Source organism: Lactuca virosa, chromosome 9 (assembly GCF_052849685.1).
Source record: "Lactuca virosa cultivar CGN04683 chromosome 9, Lactuca_virosa_CGN04683_v6, whole genome shotgun sequence".
In the NCBI taxonomy this organism is placed as follows: domain Eukaryota; kingdom Viridiplantae; phylum Streptophyta; class Magnoliopsida; order Asterales; family Asteraceae; genus Lactuca; species Lactuca virosa.
The window spans coordinates 92,926,549-92,945,428 of record NC_136434.1 but is presented as its reverse complement, the minus strand read 5'-3'; the positions used below and the strand labels follow the sequence as shown (position 1 = coordinate 92,945,428).

General features: G+C 30.9%; 2 protein-coding genes across 2 annotated transcripts; one reads left to right on the top strand and one right to left on the bottom strand.

The window, feature by feature from the left end:
* The first annotated feature begins 225 nt into the window (after positions 1-225).
* On the top strand, positions 226-1,746 carry LOC145139546 (uncharacterized). The gene has a single exon (XM_079073336.1). The coding sequence runs from the start codon at positions 226-228 to the stop codon at positions 1,744-1,746; it is 1,521 nt and encodes a 506-aa protein (XP_078929462.1).
* A 13,701-nt stretch (positions 1,747-15,447) lies between these two features.
* On the bottom strand, positions 15,448-18,143 carry LOC145135945 (sn-2 acyl-lipid omega-3 desaturase (ferredoxin), chloroplastic-like). Its single transcript, XM_079070160.1, has 8 exons — positions 17,418-18,143; positions 17,062-17,151; positions 16,816-16,882; positions 16,640-16,732; positions 16,374-16,559; positions 16,207-16,287; positions 15,952-16,089; positions 15,448-15,855 (listed from the first exon to the last, which is right to left on the bottom strand). The coding sequence occupies exons 1-8, from the start codon at positions 17,939-17,941 to the stop codon at positions 15,673-15,675; spliced, it is 1,362 nt and encodes a 453-aa protein (XP_078926286.1). The 5' UTR covers positions 17,942-18,143; the 3' UTR covers positions 15,448-15,672.
* Between the last annotated feature and the right edge of the window lie 737 nt (positions 18,144-18,880).

Here is an 18,880-nt window from a genome sequence, read left to right as displayed (position 1 = left end):
GAACAGATATGTAGAGAAATTTTGAAACTTTTTTGTGAATGAATGTTCGTCTGTCTTGATTTCGTTTAGAGAAATTTTGAAACTTTTTGTGGTTTTGAAGAGATTTAAAGGTATATATTTTGGATGGTGTTTGAAGGAATGAGACGAGAAGTAGAAGATGTTGTGGAGTTGATGCAGCATATATAATCACGGTTGCCGATAACAGAAGCGGCCCGCACGAGCGTGATGTCCAAATCATGGCTACACGCGTGGCGTACCATCCCTACCCTCAGGTTTCGTGTGCGCAGCGAACAAAATGGAAAGAGCATGAAGTTGGTGGACGTGGACCACACTCTGATAAGGTATCTCCATGACAACATACCAATCAAAAGGTTTGGGCTTCTTATCGACATTGAGAACCAGGAGTCAGCTTCTCATGCTGAAAAATGGATTGGTTCTGTGGTGACAACCAAAGCTTCTTGTCTCAAAGAGTTATCCCTCTCACTCTACCTTTATGGTGCCCCGTTTACATTTCCAGATGAGATACTCTCGTCGGATGAAAACCTGACTAAGATAGAAGTTTTCTCTCCGCTTAGGCGCCATTCTGTTGTTTGGATGACAACGACTACTCATGTGATCAACTGTGTGTCCCTACGAGAACTTGAATTGTTTGGTGTGCGTATAGGTGAAGAGGCACTCAATCACATATTCTCGTCTTGTAGCTTGCTTGAGACGATTGTGCTTATAGATTCTTGCAAGGGGCTCAAAACCATCAAGGTTAAAAACCTCCCGTGTCTTTATGAATTGACAATATCCTCAGAATATGATGATTATGATGGATATATTGCTTTGGAAATCAGTCATGTCCCAAATCTTGGGGTGTTTAGCTGCGATTTACATATATCTTTTCCTATCAACGATTTAATATCATTAGGAAGCAGCGTGACAAAGTTAAGGCTAGGTGGTTATGGTATGGTAAGAAGCAACGCGTGTCTGAAAATGATCGAATCGGGATTTCCTTTTCTCGAGAGTTTGACACTTGATGATATGACATCTTGGAAGTCGGAAAGCTTCCATTTCACATGTGCTTCCATCAAGAAATTGTCCCTGAAGGAGTGCCTCTCCATGCTTACGGACGTACAAGTTCATGCACCAAAATTACAATTTTTCTGGTTTCATGGGGTCGCATTGCCTCCTACTCTCTTGTTTCCGGACTCTACTCTCTTCAAGAAAATAATTGTTTCACTCAAACTCAACTCTCCTGTTGATGCTTATTTTTTCTTGAAGATGAGGGAAGCACTCGCGTTATCACGCAAGTGTGACATTTATATAACAACTTACAACTATACTACTACTATGATGCCATTGGACATCGACATGGATGATCTAAGAACAAGGCTCCTCATGTTTCCTCCTGCTACCAACGTGCAAAAACTCGAGTTTGAAGCAATAGAGGATGAATGCCTGTGGGAACGATCCCCATTTTTTGATGCCTTCTTTGAGATTTGCCATCCCAAGCATGTAGTTGCAAAGCCAGACGCATGCTTAAGACAAAAGAATCACTTTTGCAGACTCATGCTGAGGGATTTCTTGGAGAAGAAGACGACAACCACCACCACCACCACCCCGTATTGGCCTCACCACCTCAAACACGTTCAAATAAGAAGGAATCCTTATGAAAAATGGGAAACCCTGACAGATTCCCACAGAAGCTTTCTAGACGCGACTCCTGGTGTCTTCATGCACTTCTATCTAAACTGGCATTAATTACTTAACCAACATGCTTTGCTTTGGTTATTTCTTTTATTTTACATTAGTACAATAAATATTAAATCAAGCAATAGATTAGTAACCGTTTTTTTATCAAAACCGGATGTAGTACACGTTTCCTTTAATCTAGCTTGCATAACCTAAAAGTTTTCGATAATTCCATTTTTGTTTGAAATTTTATTAGTAAGACAAAAATGTAAAAATGGTCCTTGGGAAAATAAGCCACCTAAAGTAAATTACTATTATTTGTAAGAAAATGGAAGTGCATTGCTATAATAGATGAAAACTAAACCTCAAGTACGAACCAAATTTTTAACTATGCTCAGGGACCAAAAGTATAATTTACAAAAAAAAAAAAAAAAAAAACAATCAATTTTGTTCAATATCCGGCATCTATTTTAAAAAACTAACGCGATATGCTTAAATATTGTTCAAACTCCAACAGGCCCTGGTTGGCTTAATCTTGTAAAAATCCAATTTGTCTTGATAACCAATAGGTTGAAATTAATACCAATCCGCACATTTTCTTAATGGATTCATCTATTAGAAATCTAGTGATAAAAACTTGTAAACCCTTGTACCACACGTAATTGTTAGAAAATTAGGATATAAAATTTAATTTTTGACAAATAACCATTCAAATTGCTTTACATGTAATATAAAAAAATTAACCAAGTGAAATGAAAACCACATTAAAGCTTTAAGGTAATTAGGGGTGTTCGTTTGGATGGATCGGTTTGATCCGATCCAATTAAATGAATTTTAATTGATTTCGGTTTTCAAATCATAGATACAAATAATCCAAACTAAATTGAAATCCGATACAACCAAATTACAATTAAGTTTCATCGGTTTTTAAAACCCGAAACAATTTATAACTACATATAATTAGAAAATTATCTAATTTTATAGAAGAAACAGAAACAAATTATTTAGTTGTGGTTTAATATTTATAAACAACTACTAAAAATATATTCCAATTTAATATTTTATAGATTAAAAAAAAAGTTTTAAGAATTTATGCAAATTAAGGTTTTTTATTAGGTAAATTTTTTGGTTATTTCTTATCAAATGGGAAACCCCGACAAATTCCTACAGAAGCTTTCTTGACGGGTTGACTCCTTGTGTCTACATGCACTTCTATCTAACGTGGCATTAGTTTTTTTGGTTATTTCTTTTATTTTTTCATGTTTTCGTTCTCGTATGTATGTGTTTGTGTTTATATATATATATATATATATATATATATATATATATATATATATATATATATATATATATATATATGAGAGTTCAATTGAGAAAAAAAAAGGTTGAGAATGGGGGAACCATTCTCAGCCAATCATTTAATGAGCTTAAAAAACGCACAGTGACAAACTTGTAAATAATCCAAATACATTAATGAGCGGTGGCAAATTTGTCTTCGACTCCAGCAATATCTTCGTCTCTAATCTACACATCACCACTACATCTCTCATCCTACCACATAAGCAACCGTGAATCTGGGTCACGAAATCCACTTGATGGCGACGATCTGGCACCGCCGTCAGATGAGACGATTTAGCACCACCATTGCAGATCCAACTCCAATTAGGGTTATCGTCACCATCTCAGACAACGACGACCTCGAACTTCATCTTTGTCCTTCTCCGACGACCGCTAAGAGAAAATAAGCAGCGTTACAGGGATCGATTTCCATGGCAACCACTAGTGTAATGGGAACATAATGTGAAGTTGGAGTAGGAGCAGATGACGGCGCTGGCGATGAAAAACCACCACATTGTAGCTTCCTACAATCAACAGGACCAACATTTCTAGAGGAACACTCCCCCACCAGCCAAAGTATCATGTTTTTAACATTTTTAAAAAAGTTAACCTGTATGCACTCCAACTGTTTGATGAAATGCTTAAACTAAATTACCACGTTATATTCACATATGAATATATTTTTTCACCTGAATCAGTATATGATTATTAAAACAAAAAAATATATATGCAAGTCTGTATGTTATTCATATGTGAATAACATATAAAAATTATATATATTTGTGAAAACACCTTGTAATATTCATATGTGAATATACTGTGTAATATTCAGAAGTGAATATATCATCTAATATTCACAAGTGAATATACTATGTAATACCCACATGTGATATACCATGTAATACTATGTAATATTTACATGAAAATATCATATAATATTCATAAGTGAATATACCATCTAATATTCACAAGTGAATATACTATATAATATTCACAAGTGAATGCATCGCCTAATATTTAAATATGATTATACTATGTTTATTATATATTATCTTCATATATGAATGATACTTAAATTGTAAAAAAAAAATTATCATATTTTTTATTCATAAGTGAATAACGAATGTATTGTAGTAAAAAATCTGATGCATTTTTATTCACTTATGAATAACGATAGCTGAAAATATAAAAAAAAAATATTTTTTTTATTTTATCTTAAAACTATATCAATATGGATGTCTATTTGTAGAGAATAAAAAATCATGAATTTTGGTATATTTAAAATCATTTTCGATAAAAATAGCTTCTTAAAAATTAAAAAAAAAACGAAAAAAACTATGTTTTGTATATATATTAAGGTAATGATTAGCATAGTTTAAGGAAACATGTTTTGTTGGAAAACACATGTCTATTCCTTTCTCATTTCCGCTGATACGACGGAGGTTTTTGTGGCAAAAATAAATGAGTGACTGAGAATGATTCCCTCATTCTCAACCTTTTTTATTTTCTGAATTGAACTTACCTATATATATATATATATATATATATATATATATATATATATATATATATATATATATATATATATAGGCCTAGGTTATTCTATTCAAAGTAATTATTGTGTTATTGTATGCATAAATGTGGGCCAATCATTTTACTTATTTTAAGAAAGTGATTAATACATATTATTTAATTAAATATAATTGAAAATTATCATCTAATTTAACTAGAAGGGTATTTTAGTCAGTTAACATAGATTTAATAAAGGAAATTTGCATATATTAAGGGATCAAAGATTCTATTAATTTTAAAAATTCGATTTTACAAATTATAAGGTTTTTAGTTCGGACATTCTGACAGAATATGTTTGAGTATGTTCAAAAATAACAAAATTTTTTGTAGAATAACAAGATTCTCGAACCATCAATTGAAGAATTAAAATAAAAATTACATTAATTCTTATAGAATATATGTAACAATTGCTAAGAATTACATTTATTTTTAAAGAATAAAACTAAAAAAACTTTCGAATCTAGAAAAAAGAACATCAAAATCTAATAAAAACACTAATATATTCTAAAAGAATAATGTTGCTAAGAGGCGTCGTTCAAATTTTGTGGTCCGTTCTTCAAGCATCAGCTTCTGTAGAAACAAATACAATGAATAAATTAGTGAGAAAATATCCATACTTCATTCCAACATAATTGGAATTCGTGATTCTATTCTGATAGAATTGGAATTCATTTACCAATAATTATATTAATTCGGGGAATTCTAACAGAATATGTTCATGATTATCATAAAAAACATTCTTTTCTGATAGAATGCTATAAACGAAGAAATACCATTCAGTTGGAGCATTTTAGCGAGCACTTGGTGTGCATGCAAACAACTTTCAATTCAGTTGAAGCATTCATCTGTCAAATAAGCAACCAAAACAACCATGATTTGTATTCAACCAATCAAACCCAAAAACTCATCTAAACCTATCGATTAAACTTCATCGATTTACAGTAAATCAATCAAAATAAGAAAGAATATTAAAGAAACCTGTGATTATCCAGCCAACAACAACCCTTTGTTTTTTCTTCTGCTTGCCCATTGATTTCACAGCCTCAATCCAAACACCCATCTGATTTCGGTTCTTCTTCCCTGCCTCCACCGAACCATTGATGCATTTTGTCGAATGTTTTATGTGCGTGATTATACCTCAGAAAGCTGGATTGGAAAATTGGGTTTGTCATCAGTGGTTTATGTGAGTTTTGAATTATCATTCGAAATCAATTGCAGATCTAAATCAATTACGAGTCAATTTCAACTACGAAAAGTTTCATCAATGAGATCAATTATATGTAACATTGATAATTTGAAAAAAGAAAAGTATCAGGAGCTAATTTTTGATTTGGCTTTGACGCTCCCTTGCCGATAAAACGAAAAGATAAACCCTAACCTGTCCTTTGACTTTCGAATTGATATCAGTATTGGTCTCTGGTCGGATTCTTGTCTTCCTCGTTCGTCATTCCCTTTTGTTGTGATCGAAGAGGGTAGTTGTGGTATCGTCGGAAACGATGGCTGTGAGGAAGGAAGTGGGTAGTCATGGTGGTCGTATGCTATGAAGATGATGGTGTGGTTATCGGCGATGAAGATGATGGTGGTGCTCAGCAACCGAAAAAACAGGAATATGGTGGTGGTCGTCTGGTAAATTTTGTGGGTCGATGTTTCTATACGGTGGAATCGGAGGAACGAGGGGTTTGTTCAATTTAGGGTTTTCAGAATCGGTTTTTAGATAAAGTGGGGAACGAGATTTAAACTGGAGAGATGTCATGATTATAGGGATTATTTTTGGAAGTTATTAAACAAATGACTAACTTACCCTTATTTATTTATTTTATTATTTAATTTTGATTGGTCCACATTGATGCATACAATAACACAATACTTAGTTAAAACACTTGAACATATCTCTCTCTCTCTCTCTATATATATATATATATATATATATATATATATATATATATATATACACACACACACACACACACACACACACACACGTATAAGGATGTGTAAGGCCATGCTTAGGATCTTTTGGAAAATTCTACAAATCTATTGGTAAGATGCTTGTTATTGGTATTACTCATTTAACTATCAAACACATATTAGAAAACATACATTTTATTAATTGTAAAAACACATTCTCTTAAATGTCCTTTTATGTAATTTTATATATTTCAGCTAATTTTATCAAACTTCATTTTTTATCAGCTAGCTTTTCAGCTATCGGCTAGCTTTTTATTTAACAGCTAGTTTTTCAGCTATCAGCTAGCTTTTTAGCTAGTACGCCAAACATAACATTATTCTATCTCAGGTTTGATTTTATATTTGAATACTTTCGGAATTGAATTGTGGCAGAAATTTTATCGGAGAACGTTGAAATTGAAAGAGTAACACCTGTTATTAGGTGAATCCGGTTCGGTAAACATTGATCTAAATAGTCCAAACTAAATTCAAATATAATCCGATCCAATTCAATTACAATTCGGCGGTATCAGTTTTTATAATTCGGTTTCAAAAAACTGAAACATTTTAAAACGATAATTATAATATCATCCAATTTTAAGCAAAAAACAAATTATTTAGTTATGATCTAAAATTTATAAACAAATACTAAGAAGGTATATTATAGTTAAATATTTTATAGGTAAAAAAACTTTTGAGAGAATATATATATATATATATATATATATATATATATATATATATATTCTCTCAAAAGTTTTTTTATCTATAAAATATTTAACTATAATATACTTTCTTAGTATTTGTTTATAAATTTTAGATCATAACTAAATAAATTGTTTTTTGCTTAAAATTGGATGATATTATAATTATCGTGTTAAATATTTTATAGATAAAAAAACTTTTGAGAGAATATATATATATATATATATATATATATATATATATATATATATATTTGTATTAGGTGACACTTTTTGAACCTATCTGAAAAAATATATTACAAAATTAATAAATAATTATAGATATAAAAAAATAAACAAATAATAAATTATTATTTGGTTTTTTTGAACTATTCGATTCTTACTTTACTAACCAAAATCAATCCAAAATCCAAAATAATAATTCGGTTTTGTTGAAAACCAATCCAAAAATCCGATTAAATAGCCCAAGCCAAATTGTCCAATTGGACAATTCCGTTTATCCAAATAGTGAACAGCCCCTAACACCTGTTATACTCGTTTTTTTTTCTTAAATTGATAAACCTCGCCCTATGCAGCTTCGATATATGGAAAGCCCGTGTCCTAATTTCATCTTTATTGCTCATCCATGTGTCCTAATTTCAAGACGAGTTCCATCTCATCTCAGGGAAAGTTTCATGTCTTTATCGTCTACAACAACAAAATCCACCCGTGCCGACAGTTTTGAGCTATGTTATGTATAAATGCTCAACTATGGAAGTGGGCTCTCTCTCTCTCTCTCTGGGGTGTGTGTGTGTGTGTGAGAGAGAGAGAAAGAGATTGTTTAAATAAATAAATAAGTATTGGATTTAAGAAAATTAAAAAAATAATAATAATAATAAATACCGCAAGGGTATTAAAGTCATTTCAGTTTACTGAGGGACCAAATCTGCAACGAAACTAGCTCAAAATGATCACGAATCTAAAAAAGTTGAGGTTTAGACTAAACCACGAAAAAAACGTATACTACAGAGATTATTTTTGCAATTTTGTCTATTGGTAATATGTGTTGGATAATTATGGGACCACTTCATAAATATGTACGATATATTATCAAATCCAGTTATTATGGTAAGAGTATAAATTGTTGATGGACCGATTTATAGAATATTTACTTACCTTGTGGGTTGAGTTCCCGGTTTGACTCAAGATCCTCAAAATCCCTTCCATCTCTCACATTAGGGTTTATCTCCATCTATAAATATATGTGATGAGGAGCAGATCAAGACACACGAAAATACACTAAGAAATTTGTACGGTTCATTGCTGGGGGATTTTAGAGGGAGTTCTTGAGATCAAATGGAAAGCTCTTCCTAGTCTCTAGATCCGAAAATCTCAATGGAACAAGGTATGTAATCATTCTTTCACGTTTAAAGTTTTCTTTTGACAGATTCGAGATTAAAGATCTAAAGTTATGCTTCCGCGTTTTATGTTTTGGTTATGAAAATTACCAACAATTGGTATCAGAGCTTACTCGAATTTGTTATTAGAAATTTTTTTTTTAATTTGATCACTAAAATCTTATGTTTCAAAAGGTTTAAGATCCGTAAAGTTTATTCGAATTGAACATATGTATTTTGGTCGTGATTACTTATTTTTTTTGTTTTGGGGTTACCTTAATTTTTTGATCGGCTCTTTTGTGGCTGCGTGAAAAGGAAATGCTCTTGGATTCTGTTCTTTCACAAAGGTTCTTTATCGATGGAACCTTATTTTTTTTTATCAACTAAGTAATTGCGTAAGTGGAAGTTATGAATATATATATATATATATATATATATATATATATATATATATATATATATATATATATATATTTTCAGAAAGTAATGACCGCTTATGTCTTTAGCGGTGGTCACATAGGGTTTTGGTGCAGTGAGATTTTGAGAAAGAAAGTGAATTTTCTTTTACTTTATTATTTGTTGCCAAAGCCCATTATTATATATAATATATTTTAAGTAAAATCAAAATTACCGGAAAATCAATATCATGTGGCCATTATTAATGTTTGTGATATTACTTTAATTTGCGTGATATTATGCGGTAAGATTTAGGTTCTGTTTAAGTGTAAATGATTATCATCAATAGATGTAATTACATTTATATCTAAATTACATTTAAGGATTCATTTATATGGTTATGTAGATTGCATTTACGTAAATGAAGATACGGTTTCTTTAATTTACAAATCATTTTTTTATAAGCAAAAGTAAATACGTAGCTCAAATCATAAAACCATATCAAAGAAATGTTTGATTCGTTCGGTTCAAATGTTTGTCGTTGATAGTAGGTTTTATGTTATGGTTTCTGTTAATCAATTACATTGGGATCCCCTTAACTTTTGTCACGAATTGTTTGGAATATTAAATAGACAATGATTTTTTTTTGTATTATATGCAATTAGTAGCTGTCTAATCCACTAATGTTTTCGTGAATCTTGATTATGGACAAATAATGCGAGATGGAAATGTATTTTCGTTTAAGTTCCATCTCTACTAATGAGGTTTAATTTTTTTTTAAGCAATGCTGCAACCGGATGTATGTTTATCTAAAAGTAAGATTATGTTATTATGGTTGTAATATCTGCAGCAGTTATGAAATCGGTAATTTTGATACCGATTAATATTTGTAATTTTTTTTATTTTTTGGTTATTGATAAATTTCATTTATGACCTATTATTTATTTTAAGGATAAATTAATTGACACAATATATCGCCAAAGTGATCTCTTTTGTGAAAATTAATTTACAAAAAACTTAAATTTTATGGTTTGTGTTTATTAATGCGGATATTAATCAACCCAAAGGTAGGTTAATATTTGGACGGATAAACACATGTTTGATGATAGATATGTGACAATTTTTAGGTTACATGTCATTAATTAGTCAATCCAAAGAGGGACTTGTTAATTGACATGATATATTGTCAATTCTTATTATCAAAATTTATAGTTTATGTGTTTATTAATGCGGGTATTAGCCGACCCGAAGGTAGACTGATATTTGGCCAAATAAACATATATGTGGTGATAAACATGTGACGATTTTTTGGTTCCATGTGATTAATAAGTCAATCCAAAGAGGGGCTTGTTAATTGACATGATTTATTGTCAATGTTTATCTCTAAAATAAGGTTATCTCTTGCAAGTTAATATTACTGTCCAAAGACTTGATATTAATGTTATGTTGATACCTTTTAAAGATGTCATAAATTGAATTTATTGATTAAGGTTTATGGATTAATGAACATAAAAATAGATTTGCTCATGTTTTAATTATGATATTATATATGCTAACATTGATCACATTTATGATTCATGTAATCAATGAGATTAAATTTAAGGAATGGAATGAGGGCATTATGTTAGTTCTCGATTGCATGGACATTGACCTTGCATTTTGGATAGAGCAACATTTTTTGAGGATGTTGAGTTTGGGGGAGAAACAAGGTTAAAACATTGTCTTTAAGGAGGAATCAATTTTGATTCCTATTATTGCTTTCGATAGTATGCAAATTATGGAAAAGTGATCGACAATTTTATTCAATCTCCTATTCAGAATACACAAACTCAACAACCTCAACTTTGGATATCCTATGCGTGGTACCACATTTTTCATCAATTTTTTTATCTCTTTTGGTTTTGAGGTAAATACAATAGATGATTTTGTGTATCACAGATTAAGTGGAAGTAAATTTATCTTTTTGGTTTTGGCTAGATATCTATGCAACTCAAGTTTGGATCATAAGAAAGCAACCAAATGGATTTGAGATATCTATATATAACAAAAGTCTATATGCTCAACTATAGGAAATTCAGATGTTTTGGAGATCATTTTTATTAAGAATTTGATTTTATTAGATGCCAAAATGGTTACTGATCCATATCAGGATACTTTTACATTTTAGCATGATAAACCATTTCATGGAATAGACTTCGGTAGCTTCTTCCATAATGGCAGCATAATTTGTAGCATGGAATATGGTTGCGGAAATTTGTCACGAGGCTACACATTATTGGTATTGAAAGACCACTAAAGTTGTGATAATAAGTCAGCAATGTTATATTCCAACAACAGAAGTTCTATTAAGTCAAAGCATATTGACATCAAGTTTCCTTCTGTTAACACAATAGTGAAAAATGGAAATATATATAGCACATATGAACAAACTCCATGAAAGCGGATTTACATTTTAGCATGATAAACCATTTCATGGAATAGACTTCGGTAGCTTCTTCCATAATGGCAGCATAATTTGTAGCATGGAATATGGTTGCGGAAATTTGTCACGAGGCTACACATTATTGGTATTGAAAGACCACTAAAGTTGTGATAATAAGTCAGCAATGTTATATTCCAACAACAGAAGTTCTATTAAGTCAAAGCATATTGACATCAAGTTTCCTTCTGTTAACACAATAGTGAAAAATGGAAATATATATAGCACATATGAACAAACTCCATGAAAGTGGATCCGCTCATAAAGGGATTACCTCCCTAGGTCTTTCATGAGCATACTACACACGTTGGTGTGATATTTGGTTTTAGTGTGAGTTTTATGGTGCTTTATGTTTTGTTTAAGATCAATTATGTTTTTCTGTACAGAATTAAGAATTCAGTTAACTCCATTATTAGTTGCACTTATTTGAAGTTTGATCTCACTTCAACTAAAGAGGAACTCGTTGGAAATCTATTTAGATTTTAAAACCACACATCATGTTTAATCTATGTCATTAGTTATATATGTATATGTGACCATTGATAGGTTTAGTTACGTAAATTGTAACGAAGGCCGCTTTGATCCTATACTATTATGATTAGTAGACGAGATTGTTTAAGGGTACCAATGTTATAATAACATTCATTAAAGCGCTTATACAGTTATACGTACATTTATATATTCGTGGTCCAGTAGGAGATTGTTGGATAATTATGGGACCACTTCATAAATATGTACGATATATTATTAAATCCAGTTATTATGATAAGATTATAAATTGTTGATGGACCGATTTATAGAATATTTACTTACCTTGTGGGTTGAGTTCCCGGTTTGACTCAAGATCCTCAAGATCCCTTCCATCTCTCACATTAGGGTTTATCTCCATCTATAAATATATGTGATGAGGAGCAGATCAAGACACACGAAAATACACTAAGAAATTCGTATGGTTCATTGCTGGGGGATTTCAGAGGGAGTTCTTGAGATCAACTGGAAAGCTCTTCCTAGTCTCTAGATCCGAAAATCTCAATGGAATAAGGGATGTAATCATTCTTTCACGTTTAAAGTTTTCTTTTGACAGATTCGAGATTAAAGATCTAAAGTTATGCTTCCGCGTTTTATGTTTTGGTTATGAAAATTACCAACAATATGCACTTTGATTTATAGTGTGGTTTGTGTTTGCTGAATTTTGGTTTCCATGATGTGATTTGAATTTGTTACATGGTTAGAGTGATAAGCATGAGAGAATACTCTTTGTATTCTTTCTATTTTATTTTTATTTTTTAATTTTGTTTACATTATTAACTAAATGTGTTTCTTTAATTAGAAATAAATATATAGTAGTTGAGATGATTTGTTATAACTAGTGTGGTGTACCCGATGTTAAACTTTTACCAAGTTAACTTTATTTCTGAAGGTCATCGGTGTTACACGTGTGTGGATTGTGCAATCTTTTATCATTTGAGATGATAATCGTATGTCATATGATTTTGTGTTATTTATTGAGTGATAAGTGTAATTATATCATTTTTTCCTAAAAACAAAAGAACCCAAAGTTTTTTTTTCTTGTATCGTCTGAGTCATATGGGTTCATTCATAAATGAATTAAAATAAATTATTAATCATATATGATTATAACCACCGAAAAATAGATGATTGTTTATATTTATTGATTTATATTCATAAATGATACAACTATATTTATAAATGGTGAAATCACTTTAAAACGAAATCTTATATTAATGCACGACTATAATCGACCTTTTTCTTGTGGGTCGAAATATATTCATAAAACTAAATTATAAATGAATAACACAATAAAAATTTATAATGTGGTGATTTGTTACCGTCCTATAATCATAAATAAATACGTTACAAACAAAAATTGGAGTAAAATAATTAACTTTTATTTTATAATCACAAATAAATAATCAACTACAGTTATAAACGTAAATGAATATAACACAATACAATGAAAAAATATATAATATAGTTTTAATCATAAATTATTAAAACACAATCTCTTATTGATTTTTTTTTTGTTTGGGATCTTTTTGTTTGAATTAGGTTGTTTTGACAAGAACTCGGGTTGTATCTTATGTGTCCCCTCATCAATTGCTCTCTTAAACTGTTTCTTAACTTCAATTGTACCGATAAAATGTTGCATTCTGATTATTTTCTCCCGTTTAAAACCGATAACAAATTAATTTGAGACTATTTCGTTAACCGACCTAAAATTTTGGGACTTTTCTACAAAAAAATATTATTATTTTCATTTTCTTATATTATTATTCTTAATATTATACAAAATTACAAGAATGGTCCCTATGGTATGTCAAAGCTCGCATGTTTAAGCCAAAAACGTTTGAACTAACACCAGTAGTCCAAAAGTTTCATTTTTTTTGTGAATTTGATCCAATTTAGTTTTGAACTTTTCTATAAAGATGATTTTTCTATTTTGTTATATATATATATATATATATATATATATATATATATATATATATACACACACACACACATTATATCCCCACCTAAGCTTAGGTACTAAACCTCATGAAACTACATCATTTTATTAGCTAAAGATTGCAATTAGGGGGTCATGATGAACACTTGACGTTGCAGATTCAATATTGAAGTAATAATTTTGATAGAGAAACAAAAATGTTAATTATATTTGACCTTCATGACTGTGGAAAAAAGTACTGTTCTCTGACGTTAAGTAATAAACGATAATTGGGGAAAAAAATAGGGATGTTAAATGATAATAGAGAAAATAAATGCAATGGGGAATTGTATATTTACCAAGTGAAAACTGAACCGGTTATATTTACTAAGATAAAATTACATAAGTTTATAGGTTTAGTACTTAGTTTTAGGTGGGACTGTAATGTATATTCCCTATATATATATATATATATATATATATATATATATATATATATATATATATATATATATATGTGTGTGTGTGTGTGTATGTGTGTGTGTGTGAAATCTTCAGTAAAATTCAAAAATTTTGATCAAGTTTATGTTTTAATCTCATTTTTTTACAAAAGTCTTAAAAACCGATAAAATGTTGCATTCTGATTATTTTTTCTCCGTTCTAACCGATAACAAATTAATTTGAGACTATTTCGTTAACCGACCCAAAATTTTAGAATTTTTCTGCAAAAAAATATTATTATTTTCATTTTTTTATTATTATTAATAACATTAGACAAATTTACAAGAATGGTCCCTATGGTTTTCGACGAAGGTCCGATTATGGTGGCTATGGTTTTCGATGGAGGTCCGATTATTGTGGGCTGAGGTCTAGCAGTTTTCGAGAGAGATATACATCGTCTCCGACAAATTGCGAGAGAGAGAGAGAGAGAGAGAGAGAGAGAGAGAGAGAGAGAGAGAGAGAGAGAAACCCTTGCTCCTCCAACGAAAACATCCGCTAGTTTTTTTTTTCAGCGAGACATGAATGGTTTGATGAGAGTGGTGACTCCTGTGAGGCTCTGATGAGGGTGTCAGCTACGACAATATGTTGGCTCCAGGCGAGAGACATCTAAAAACTATTTATGTTTTATTGTAAGAGAGAGAAAGAGAGAAAAATCAAATTGAACCAAACATGCAAGAAAATAAAACTTTTGGACAACTGATGTTAGTCCAAACTTTTTTGACACAAACATACAAGTTTTGACATAACACAAGCACCATTCTTGCAGTTTTATCTTAACATTATTATTTTATTAAAAATGAAAATAAATATACTATTTCTTAAATATAATAAATACATACAAACATATTTATACCAAAAGAACATCTAAAAAATACGTATCGATATAATAAATACATATAAAAAACATAATTATATATTTTATACCTCAAAAAACGTTTTTAAAGTTTTTTTTTTCTCATTTAATCGTATTTACACCAAAGAACATACATATCATTACAACACACAACATTAATATATCATTTGCTTTCTATTTTCCTTCCACCAAAGCCAAACTAAATGTTACATATAAAAATGATAATACTAAATAATAAAATAAACGTATAGACTCATCCCATAAACCCTATGCGAGCTGTCCTAATAAAAGCGTTGAATCAATCTCTTTTTCATAAGAAAAAAATGTTGCTTGAAATAACTATTCGTCATCCAAGCAAAAAAAAAAAAAAAAAAAAAAAATCACCTATTTTGAGAAGTGGTAAGCTTAGGGTCAGTTTGATAGTACAAGACATCTCCAGTATCACTAACATAATGGTCTTTCTTCAAGCTTGAGATTAATTCACCGAGTAGGTGAAAAGGTAAACCCCTTGACTTTTTCGGTTCCCTGTAGTATTTCCCAAGCACTGGCTTTGCAGCCTCCGTCTATAAAGGAGAAACAAGTAATAAATGTTGAGTAAAATTTAACTTCATGGTCAAAATTACAGAAAAGCTCATGTGATCTTTAGAATGTATACTCACTGCCTCAATTAGGTGATAATGTGGGATCTGAGGAAAAAGATGGTGAATGACATGAGTTCCAATGTCATGATGAATATTATTAATCCAACCATAATCACGATCAATTGTGGTTAATCCTCCCCTTAAATAACTCCATTCCTGCAAAAAAAAAAAAATCATGAGTGTCTTGGGGGTATGTTTAAATAGTTGTTATGGTGTCACAAAAAAAAAAAGTACATAACCAAATTTATGAAATTATGTAATGATAAAAAATACCTTTCCACGATACCAAGGAAGTTTATCTTCATGACCATGGTGATGTAAGTAAGTAACAAGATCCAACCATATAACATTTATCTGAAATCAAAGCAAATGAGAAGCTAAAAACTTTAACAATTAAAATAGAAATATAAAATTAAGGGATATGGAAAAATATTAAATACCCAATATGGAATGCCATATAGTTTTAGCATTTGCATTGGGCCAACAACAAAGTTTAAACCAAGAAGCAGAGCAAACATTGCAGTCCAACAAATTGTTGAAGTCATCACGTCTTTTTTCTCAACCGGAACAAACAAATCACTACTTGGATCAAAGTGGGACCCACTCTTTCCCGGAGATCTATTCCACTATGTAAGAAAAAACACAAAAAATATATATAAATTATTTGTTACAAATTTACAACAATTTGTATCATGTTGTAACTTACAAGGTAAAAGGGATAAGCTAGCATTGGAAAAGGGAGGGTGAAGCGAAGTGTACGTGTCATCCAATCCAAACTCTTGAAGGTTTTTTCAGATAACTATAAATAAAAACAAAAGTGGGAAATTAATTGATAAATAAAGATCAAAAAATAAAATAAAATACAACTACTAAAGAACATACCGGGTGCCATGATTCGTCATTTTCAACGTGTCCATGGTTTTGATGATGTGTTCTATGGCTGATTCTCCTGTAACATTCATTTATTTTTTGAAATCACAATTAGTATTTATTTATAATCAATTAATCATAATCAAATTTAAACCTTGTCATTTTCTTCTTTTAGAAGTCGATGAGCTAAAAACCAAAATTGCATATTGAATGATGAATAGACTAGAAGTGGTCCAATTGGAGTTGGTTAAAACATACCATCCATGATAAGGCACGAGAATTGAAGAATGTAGAATATGCCCAACAACACTATTCAGCTTAGAATTGTTTGAGAAGCTCCCATGGCCACTGCAAATTAAGAATATGAACAAGATCAAAAACCCATTAATTCAAGCATGCCCCTTTTGACTAATGTAGTCAAATGGTTGATTATAGGTAATCCTATATTGATGGCTAAAATAAGTCATCAAGAGTCCTTTTCATATGAAATGTCATAACAATTCTTGTTTGATGTACATCTAGAAAATTGTATACCCAGTTTCAACCCTAAAAAACGACTAGTTTGACCATTAAAGTCAAAACGAAGAACAGAAAGATGAGAAATTATAGATTACCAATCATGGCCGAGAACAAAAAGAGCCCAAAACATGGTCCCTTGAGCAGCCCAATAAAGCGGCCAAACAAGCCAATTGTTGAGATAAGCTGCAGCTGCTGCTAAACCAAGAACACAAGCGACATCCCTTATGACATAACTCATAGACCTCCATGGATCCTTCACCCAACAATGTTTCGGTATAGCAGCCCTAATATCAGCCAAATTGAAAGGCGGTGGTGCCCCTGCGTCAAATTTCTCTTCTTCTTTCACAATCTCTTCATCAGAACTGATTCTCTCTCCTCTTTCGCGCTCTGAATTTTCCCCATCTATCGATGGTATTTTAAACGGAGCACTCACTTTAACCTCCCATTTGGAAAACCGATCTGGGGTCGTCGTTCTTGATGAAAAGATTGCAATTGGATCCTTAGAGGGTAAAAGGGTGACAGGGTTATGATTGTTTTTATGGATAAACCCTCTTGTGGGTATGGCAAGAGATTGGGAAAAGGGTTTAATGCCGCACCCTGATAACACCAATCCTGCCATTACGAGAGAGTGAGAGACCAAGAAAGATAGTGGTCTCTCTTCCTATATCTCTCGTCAGTCGTCCCTCAAACCCTAGCTAGATATTTGTAAAGAATGTTTATATAATAGGAAGAGCGAATATTGGAGGTGAATGAAGGTCCAATGGGGATAAAGTAGGTATTGTGGCTGGTGGTGTTGTCGCTAGTAGAAAACTAGAAATAGAACAAGAAGTTGGAATCTCTTTTGGTTGATTGATTGAAAATTTGATAATAGGATCAAATGCGAAACTTTGCAATGCATTTTATTCCTTTCTAACTTATATAATAAAATATGTACTATTGATTAGTCTTAATATTAAAGATAGTATATAACATTAGCTCACTTATTTTAATAAGTATGTATATAACAACATTTATAAGGGAAATTAAATAAACTAACCTTTATAAACGATGAGTAATTTAATAAAAATAATTAACTTTTTAGAAATTTGAAAAAATGACCACCGTCTTGAGGATATGGTATTCCGGAGAAGCATTATTCATTTCGCAGAAGTTGGTTGTAGGTATAGTTTTGAATTTAAAATCTGACATTGTATATTTCGGATTGATCTAGTTAATTTCGAAGTACGGTAGTCAAAACCGTACATATAAGATTGACATTCCGGAAACCAAAAAATTAGGTTTTCCTTCCCTATATAACATGTGGTATTCAATTTAGTTATCAACTTACAACCAGCGGCAGACGCATGAATTATAGTTGTAGTTGCACCTTACACCAATAGTTGCATATATATATATATATATATATATATATATATATATTTTTAGTAGGTGCACCTTAATAGAAAAAGAAATTACACTACGACATAAAATCGAGTGGTCTCCTATCTAAATCCGCCAATTCTTACAACAAGAATCCATAATTCTCTATTATAATTGCTTGAAGATGAGTATCTCAGAC